At 50.6% G+C, this 9,870-nt stretch overlaps 1 protein-coding gene across 1 annotated transcript; it reads right to left on the reverse strand.

Moving 5' to 3' along the window:
- Positions 1 to 2,431: 2,431 nt before the first annotated feature.
- Positions 2,432 to 6,510, reverse strand: SELPLG (selectin P ligand). Its single transcript, XM_081966762.1, has 2 exons — positions 6,400 to 6,510; positions 2,432 to 5,325 (listed from the first exon to the last, which is right to left on the reverse strand). Exon 2 carries the CDS (start codon positions 5,318 to 5,320, stop codon positions 4,028 to 4,030), a length of 1,293 nt encoding a protein of 430 aa, XP_081822888.1. The 5' UTR covers positions 5,321 to 5,325; positions 6,400 to 6,510; the 3' UTR covers positions 2,432 to 4,027.
- Positions 6,511 to 9,870: the final 3,360 nt, after the last annotated feature.

The raw sequence follows: 9,870 nt of genomic DNA on the forward strand, positions 1-9,870 counted from the left end.
GATCCATATGCCCTCTTTACAAAGCGGACTCTGTGCCAGCACTAATGGGGGTTTAGGCTGGAGCACATCTGGTTTGAATTGCAGAGCAGGGATAAATCAACAGCAGAAAAGGAAGGAGGAGACAGGAGCTGCCAAGGAAAGATGGGACATGGAGCCCAGTGGGATCCTTGGATTGTCAAGACACAGCACAGGCTCGCCTCGCAACTGCAACGGCAGTCAGTATTTGGGGCAGAGAGCTGGCAGGCAGGCAGGCAGGAGGAGGCTGTTGCTGGGCTTTCCCTGACAGGCAGTGGTGGGTGCAATAATGGGTCAACCCGATTTATGACGGGTAGATTCCCCCCAATGCCAGCCCCTTGCCAACTTTGCTCCAGCTGAGAGTAACACCGGAAGGCCATTTTCGGTCCTACAGATGAGTAGATCCTCTTTGCATTCAGTGCAGTGTCCAACGTGCACCTAATCTGATGCACAATTGATGTGTTTTGTCTGCATCCACATCTATAGATGTCCAGCTGTATGTTTAAAATATATTAACATCTGCAGTGTTAATAAATAGGATATAAACAGGGATTGAGAGACAGTCGAAGAGATGCTGGACTTTTGGCTGCGTCTAATGGTCTTCCTGTATTGGGACGCCCTCTAGTGGCAACAAGGAGCGTTGCTATTTACTGTATTGTTGATCCAAGCAAGCTTTGCTCTTCTTCAAAAGCTTCTCCCAAAATGTTAGGAGTGGAAGACGCATCACAACCCTTAGGAGCATTTTCAGTCTGGGAAGCCACAGCCTGGTGATGTAAAATCTGAGCAACCCTTCCGGGAACCTTTCCGTGCTTACAAAATATATATTTACCTTGTCCTTTTTTTTTTAAAAAAAGGGAATATTTCTAAAAATCCAGACGTGGATGAGATACATGGCATTTCCAACAAGTTTGCAAGTGAAGGGTTATGCCCAGAACAGAGGGAAGCCAAAGAAGAGAATTGCACAATAAAAGATTTGTCTGTAGAAACCCCTGGACATTTCACAATCCAAGCCAAAAAACCTTCCAATCTCTGATGGCCCAATAGGAAAAAAAGCCCCTGCAGTACAACCTTCTGGGGTCGGTCCGCACAGATGAATATTCCAGTTTTGCAGGATTCTAATCCAAACCAACAACTCATCAGGAGCTAAAAGTCCTTTTCTTCATCAAATCTAATTCAGAGTTTTAAAAGCTGGTGGAAAGGGGTGGCTCGAGAAAGCCTAATTGCAGGAAGCATATCAATTTAATAAATAAATAAAATTAAGGCCAAGATCTGGATGGCCAGGAAAAAGTCGTGCAGGCAAAAAGCTACAGAAAGAGGAGAGGAATACAGATAGTTCTTGACTTACAACCCAAAATGTATGTTGCTGAGTGAGAAATTTGTTGTGAATTTTGCCCCGTTTTACGACTTTTCTTGCCACATTCAGTGAATCACTGCAGTTGTTAAGTTGGTAACACGGTTGTTAAGTGAATCTGGCTTCCCCATTGATTTTGCTTGTCAGAATGTCAGAAAAGGGAACCAGATGACCCCAGGACACTGCCACGGTCCTTCCACCCTCCCTTCCTCCCTACTTTCCTTCCTTCCTTCCTCCCTCTCTTCCTCCCTCCCTTCTTTCTTTCCTTCCTTCCTCCCTCCCTTCCCTCTGCTTCCTTCCTTCTTTCCTCCCTCCCTCTCTTCCTCCCTACTTTCCTTCCTTCCACCCTTCCTTACCTCTCCTTCCTTCTTTCCTCCCTCCCTCCTTTCCTCCTTTCCCTCTCCTTCCTTCTTTCCTCCCTTCCACCCTTCCTCCCTCTCTTCCTCCCTTCCACCCACCCTCCCTCCCTCCCTTCCTTCTTTCCTTCCTCCCTCCCTCTCTCCCTCCCTTCCTTCCTCCCTTCCTTGTGGGGATGGGACTCTTTTGAAAGCTGCAGTTTTCTCTCTCCCTGAAAGCAGCTTCTGCCCCTCTGGGCATCTGGCAGAATCGAGACCCTGCCTTAACCGCAGCAGCCGAGATCTTCCTGGGGGCGTTCTGCAAAGGCTGTTTCCGTCCCAGGTTTGCATCAGAGGCGTGAGTCATCTCCAAGGGCCCAACGAGATCTTTTCCTCTCGGGCTGATGTTGCAAGATTCCCAGCAGAAAAGCATCTTGAAAAAGGAGCGTGCAGGACCTGTGAGCTTTCTTTAGAAAAGCTGCCCATCTCTAACGCTAAAGGTCCAGCCATTGCTTTGAACTCAGGGGCCTTTTGGCGTCAATGCTCGCTCTCCCACACAGAGGAGGAGCCTCTAGAGAGCTTCTTCAGAACCTGCAGGTTCAGGAGAAGTCTAGCTGAATAAACAGGTGGATAAATGTGTTTCCTTTTCTGCAATGAAGGGAAACTAATTCTGTTCGTTTATGCACCATTTCCCCCTCTGTTTTAGTGAAAAGTCCACAGACAATCCATCTGCAATTTTGGCAATATTTTATTCAGTCTTTTTCTGAATGTTCTCACTTAATTCATACTGTTTTTACAAGCCGTTTTCCTTCTTTTCTTTGCCTACGATGGTCTCCAATGTGTTTATTTGATCATCACTACTAGGACAGTTAAAGTTAAAAAAAATTGCATCTCAAATTGAGGAACCAGCTAGTGAAAAACGAAGGACTTTTCTGTAAAACAAGTCCTACTAAATGCCAAAAAAGAGTTTGTGGCAAGCAGGTGGTGCCCATCAGAGAGTCTGGGCGATGAGGAAGAGAAATCAAAACAATGAAGCAGAAACAGGAAACCAGGAGAAAGTGGAGGGTGGGTGGGGAGGGGCTGAGCAGTTTGTCAGGGGACGATGGAATCGGAGTCCATTGGGATGGGCCTTCCCTGTAGCCTGAGTTGGTGTGGTTAGACCAGGAGTCGGAAACCTTAAACACTCAAAAGAGCCACAAAGGTCCTAACCGGAAGCCCCCCGTTCAATTCTGGAGCCGACGGGAAGTCCGGTTCCCCCGCCATAGAGTCTCCTCCTAGCGCAGCGTCCTTTTCCCTCTGCCTGTCCTAACCGAAAGCCCTGCCAATGGTGGAGCCGACCGGCGACAGGGAGCTGCAGCAGAGGAATGAAAGGGCCACATGCGGCTCCACAGCCAAAGGTTGCCGACCCCTGGGTTAGACAAATACTTGAGGTGGGATAAGATGGTTTCCTCACTAATGGAGATAAGAATGAAACAGCAATGGGGAAGAAAAGAGGGGAGGGGGAGAAAGATTCCCTTTATGTTTTGCTGCAAAACTGGAAGAGAGAATAAAACGTTTAAATTGAGGTGAGAGCAAAATCCAAGCCCGCCACAAGGAGCCCGGAGTAGGGAAATGGGACTTCCTCGTTTCTGAACCTGGGATGAGCCCAGAATACGATGTTTCTGCAACGGCCGACTGGTTCCAGGGATGCTACAACCACTGTTGCATTTCAAAATATTTAATAATTTTAAAGGTGGATTACTTAGGACCGCCCCCCCCCCTCCAATCAACCCAATTTCAAACATAACCCCATCTCAAACACACTCTAGAAACCTTAGTTCTGTCCTAAAATACAAAAAAAGCAGAAATGTTTAGACATGTTCTGAGATTTCATGGTTCAGTTATTACTTTCTAGACATGATGGTTTCAAAAAAGGAAACGAAAGGCCTTCCTATGGCAGAGGCGTCGCTGAATAAGATCTGCACAGTCTGGGGAAGCAGGGAGGATCCTAAGCCTTGAGTTCCTGGGAGGAAACTAAGTAAAAATCTAACTAAAAAATAATTTACGTATTTCAGAAGGGCCCCTTTCCAGACACCTGATCTGCAGGGCTAAATCTTGTTTTCAACAAGCCACAATAGTTCTCCAAGAAACAACAGTTTGAAGAACGTAAACGTTGGGTTTCTATAGCAGGCAAACAAATGGATGAGTCAGTGCAAGGGCTCCACCCAGATGAAAAGATAAGGATGTACCACAGATGTAGTCCTGGGTTCAGATGACGGTCTTGGAGAAGACCAAGAGACTCTAAGAGGTGAACCAAAGTTGTCTTTAGTACCAAGAAAGCCCACTATTAATGCTCTGGGAGGAAGCTGTTCAGAGTTAAGTTGTCCGCCTCCGTCTCAGATGCGGTCTCCCCGAGAAGTTGTACCCGCTTCACTTGGGGCCTCCTCCTCCTCCTCTCCTCTTCCTCCTCCTCCTCCTCCTTTTCGGCAGATAGCAGGGACGAGATACACACCATCTCTGTGTGGTTGGCCTGGCCCAGTCGGTAGGCTCTCTTCTGGCGCCACAGCATGATGGCCAGGACACCGGAGCACACAATGAAGATGGCGGCCACCAGGGCCAGCAGAAGGACGGCCAGCAAACACTTTCCAATCAGAAGGCTGGTATCATTGGCGAGGGGAGACGCCCCTTGGGTGGTGGCTGAGGAACCTGATGTGACAAGACCCAAACTTTGTCTTGGGGACCTTGTCGAAAAAGCCAAGGATGTTGACGCCATTTCATCCAGCCAGGCGTATTTCTGTGTTTTATGGGTCTCAGACGTACCTGTGGCAAGGAAGGTTTTTGCCCTTGGATTTAGGCCTGACCTACCTGAGTCCAAGCTAGGCTTCTGGGCGGTCGTGGAAAATTCTGTGTCATCCACCAAAGTCTGAGATGTAGACAAGATTTCATCCAGATGTTGTGGCATTGCAGATCTAGCTGTTATGAGAGGAAGTTTTATTTTTGACTTTGCGTCTGGCCTAGGTGTGTGGGGGATGAGCTTCTGGATAGCTGTGGAAAACCCCGAATCACCCATCATACCCTGAGAGGACACAGTAGATAGATCGTCCAAGAAGGCCAAACTAGGTGTGATTTTTTTCAACGAAGAACGGAGGTCTTCTTTTCTTTTGGAGGCAGGTCCGGTAGTCTCAAAGTCTTGCCCCAATGTCAGGGTGGAAAGAGGCTCCTGAGAGGGTTTGGAGGTGACTTCAACCAGCCATGACCACATTGTGGTCGTTTTCAGGGAAAGGGGCTCACTTTTGGTTTTTGCCAGCATGTTTTTTGGAGAACCTTTGGGTGCAGTTTTGGTCATGATCTCCGTGGGGAAGGAGGTGGCCTCTTCCTTGAGGGGCTCCATTAAGAGGCTTGAAGCTGTTGGAAGGGCAGGAGGCTTCTTGGCGTGTTTCTTCTCTGGGTCCTGTTTTCCTTGCTGGGGCAACTGAGAGGACCCGTTACTTCCCTCAGCTGCTGCTTTCAACTTTGAAGCATTCATGTTGGCAGGAGTCTCCACGTTCTTCGTGCTGGTGCCATCTTGGATACTCCTGAAATCACCAGACAGGAGGAAGCCTGAGAGAATCAGGGCCAAGAAGGTCCACCAGGAAGCCATGTTGCCTGATGCAAAGAGGAGAGAGCGAAAGACACAGGTGATCAGGGGTCCCCGCAAATAATCTGCCTCTATTTTTTCCCTTCACAAAAGCCTCTCTAGCCTAGCTAAGACCTCATGGAAGGAGGGGGCTCAACCTCCAGCGCGTCTAGTGAAAACAGGGTGGGAAACGGTCTTGGATCGAAACGAGCCCAGGTGAAAGCTTAAAGGAGGCCAGGGAAGTGAGCGCTTGGGCTCCACCTTCCCCCACATTTTAAGATCCTCATTTCTGAGAACAACTTTTCTTGCTTCATTTGCGTCGAGAGAGATGCTCACCAGAGAGACCAGAGTTCAGTCATATCAATAGTTACATCACCAAACCCCACGGGGATGTTTTGTGGCAGCCTTGCACATGGATGACGGACAGAACACGTAAGGAAGCCTCAACAGACAGCTCAGGGTCTCAACTTTCTGGAGCGGGACTGACTAAAAGTTTCCTACGAGCTTACCACAAGTTGCAATCCAGCCTTGCAATCTTTTCAGAGATGTGGTTGTGCCCATTTGCTGACTTCCGTGGTGCCCCACAGCACCCAAAAAGCGAGCAAGTGACTGCCACCAATTGAGCAAATTGGGATCTTCAGAACTTTAAAGTTATATCTCAAAGCACCAACTTCTTTGCATAGATTCACACACGGGAGCAGCGCAGTGAAGTTGCCTTGTTTATCTTCACGAAGTCAGAGAGCCCAAAGCAACTTTCAACCAGCCCCATCTCTGGGAATGAAGTTCTGGATCACACCTTCAGCAACCCTGTTTGCCCCCAGGAGCCTAATCCTCACCAGAACCTGAGGCTGCTTCTACTCCCCATCATCCACCACTACAATGTCCTACTCTTGAGGGGCTCCCCCTTAGCGAGACGGCTCAGCTACCACCCAAAGGAAACGTCGCCAGGAACGTAAACAGCCGCTTGGTTCAACTGCATGGAGAAGACCTCTGTGAGGGTCAGGAGCCACTCTTAGCACAGGCTCTTCTAGCAGCCCGGTTCTCCTAGCCAACTCCGAGAAAGAGATGCCCAGAGATTCCACTCTGGCTTAAGCCCGGCTTACCTGCTCCGAGAGAAAACAGGAACCCTGTGTCAGAGCAGCATGAGAATGCGAAATCAGAAGCAGCAGTTTGGAGGACACATGATGCAGTTTCCTTTGGGGGGGGGAGGAAGGAGGCTGTGCGTATGGGTGGCAAAAGAAGAGCTGTGGTTAGGAGGCTTTGCACCGGATCAGGCCTTAGGAGGGGAGGCGGTGCACTTTGAGGGCTGAGGAGGGGAGGCGGTTCTGGGCTTGATTTCTCTGCGTTGAGGAGGTGCACGACCAGCTAAGGTTCAGTGGGAAGCATCTGGGTGGCGACACCTCTCTTCACAGACATGGAGGCTCATCCCAAGGCGGCCTAAGGCCAGCTGCCTGCAGGGTCTCCAGGGGCCACCACCGTGCGATGCCCAATTGGTCAGAATAAACCTGGATGTTTCTGTATTCTGTTCCAGTGACCGAGATGGCATAGCGATGGGCCAGTCTTGGGTGTAAGAAGAGGCACTAGGCTGGGTAAGACACCAAGGGTCTCAGGGTGAGGGGCAAAGCCGTGGGAGGCTCCAGGCATTTGATAGGTGCAAGTAGGGCAAGCATCAGATTTACACACAGAAGGGTTGTGAAATTGGCCTGCAACTCATTCAGCCGTGCCAGCCTTGCAAACTGCTGCAGAACCCCTGAGTTGGGAGAGGAGCCTGCAGAGGTGGGATTTCTTGCCATGCCTGGAAGAGAGGGAGACGGAGGTCTCACCCACCAAGTATCGCTTCATAAAAAGGAGGCCCAGGGGTGCATTTTTTGCAGGACCAATTTCTTTTGCCTTGACAGGTGAGACAGTCTCACCTCGGGAGAGGCTAGCTAGGTTCGAGGCCACCCACTCCCCAACCCCCCAGTTCTCTCCAACCATCTGGCCTAGTTCCTATGCCTCTTCCGGAAGGACAGAGCGAGACCTTCTTCCAAGAGGGCTTCCACACCAGCTCTCTGCCAATTCTTCTCCTGCTCTCTTTGCAGCGCATTCTGTCGCCGACACCACCTCGCTCAAAAAGACTACAAGGTCACACCTTTGGCTTTCCTGCCTACCTGCGCCCTTTTAGCAATTCAGTTTTTCAAAATTTGCTTTACGAATGTCTGCAGGGCATAGGGAGATTCCCCTCCCCCCCCACAGAGCGTTATATTCAAGTGTGGAAAATGAGTTGCAATCACACCTTCTAAGTGCCCGTTCAGGACAAATTTGGGGTGCTGATCCAGCCCTCGTGCAAGCTGTCCCCCCACAAGATACGGATCTTCTCCAGGGAAGTGCTCTGCACTCCCACATAAGTGAAACATCACCACCACCAGCAGCAGCAGCAGCTTTCTCACCCAGGCCCCTTGCCATTGGCCCTTGGCGCCTCAAATCCGGCTGCACCGCCTGCACCCTCTTGGGCAGAAGCCCTTGGAGTTTCCGACCTCGGAGAGCCATTGTCCCCACATCCTCCAGGCTCAGGAAGTGGTGCCAGGAAGGGGAGCTCCAACCAACTCAACCTGAAGTGGCGAGCTGGTTTCATGCAGGGCAGGAGGCCAACAAGGGACCTGGCTGGATCGATTTAACCCACGTTGGCCCGACTTACTCCAAAGGACGATGAACGCAGCAGCAGCAGCATCACCCTCTGGAGACTTTGGGGTTGCAGTGGAGTCCTAACAGGGTGTCCTCAAGCTTGTCCTTCTTGAGATACGGAAAGCCGATCTTGGCCCCTTTTGCCCAAACTGGTGTCTCCGCCTTTGGTCAGTCAACTCTTCACTATCACGTCCGCCCACCCTGGAACTAGGTCTCCACCTGCCAGCTCTGAACACCTTTTGATGGCTTGAGTTACATTGGCTTGGAGAACCAACCAGTCACCCCCATGACTCCCAGTAGCCTCTTCCAGAGCAAGCTGGTGGCAGAACTCAAGTAGGGTCAACTGGGCACCTTCGCGCAAGGAAACAAAAGGAGAGAGCAGTTGGATGGGCGTGGGTTTGGGAATTCGTTTTCTTTTAATTGTTTGAAATTGGAAGCAAGTATTTGGACCTGACACCATGAGGGGGTGAGGTCTTCTGCCAGCACATCCCCCCTCGGGGACCCTGGCTGGCCACGTTCTAGGGAGCAAGAAGCTGCAGGCTCAGCGTCCTGTGAAATGAAGCATGAATGGCACAGGAAGCCTCCGAGGGACCTCCGTCCACGCTGCTCGTGGGGAAGTGCAAGAATCACACCAGGGAAACGAACACTGTTTCGGCAGAAGGAAGGAAGGAAACACGCCCGGTTTTGAAAAGAGAAGGATCTCGCTGCTTCCCTCTCCCATGGGGAACTGCCCCTTTGTGACTGGGGGGACTGGCTGGCTCAGGGATTCTGGGAGTTGAAGTCCACAGGTTGTAAAGGGGCCATAATTGCCCCCCTCCCTGGCCTCCAACCTTCTGTGACGTTAAACACAAAACATGCCCAAGGGTGAAGCTGACCCCACGTACATAATGGCTTTCCCCGTCTTCTCAACTACAAGTCCCAGACTTCTGTGGTGTCAGCTGGGAATCTTGGGAGCGGCAGACCGGATGATGCCAAGTTGGAAAAACATATAGTTTGGCAGTATAAATAACCGGAGTGGGGTGCAAATCGCCCTTCCCTCTTTTGAAAACTCTTCACCTGCCTCTAGCACATGGGAACCAGATTTCCCCAAACACGAAATTCACCCCCACCAACGTCCACCAACTTTCCCACTCATTCGTATCGTCTTTCTACAACTATCTTATCTCGTTGGGCCCGTTGCCTCCAGCCCATTTCCTCCACACTTTCTTATCTATCCACATGACTTCTTTTCCCACACGGGATGGACGGACGCATCGTGAAATTTGCCTTCTAAGCTTTTTTGGGGGGGGGGGTTCGCGGCCATCTTAGGGACCCTAACCCAAGACAATGGAGGAGAAAGGAAGCTCTTCCCATTGGGACTTTAACCCTGTCATGAAGCCAGGTGTGTGTGTGTGAGAGAGAGAGACAGACAGACAGAGACAGAGAAGAGAGAGAACATGGCAGGCACATCATGCTTGGAGCAAAGAGGCTAACAGGAGTTTGAGCCACTGGAAACTCTTTGAAGGCCACGGAGGAATCATGGCTGACCAAAAGCCACAAAGGTTTTAGAAATATTCATCCACAAATTAGCCTTTAAAGTGCCCAAATCTCTCTGTAGCAATCCCCAGGCTCAAAGCTGTAGGAGAGGCTCCTAGTTCCCACGAAGAGGCCTTTTCCTGAAAGGCCTCTTGACTTTTGACAGCGTCCCATTCCCAGAATCCCTCTGCCGTTTTGCCTTTGGGATCCATCCTCTGGCACACACCCCCACCAAGGCTGCCAGCCACCCGAACACAGCACCGTGGCACGTGGCTCCCAACCTGTGGGAAGCGCTGAGGAGCCGCTTCTGAGCAAGACCAGGAGCTTCTAGAAGGCAGGGCTCTGGGTGGGGCGTTTGGCAAGAGGAAGGAAGGAAGGAAGGTCTTTCACCCTTC

This window comes from Natrix helvetica (assembly GCF_964273705.1).
Source record: "Natrix helvetica genome assembly, chromosome: 14".
Taxonomy (NCBI): Eukaryota; Metazoa; Chordata; class Lepidosauria; order Squamata; family Natricidae; genus Natrix; species Natrix helvetica.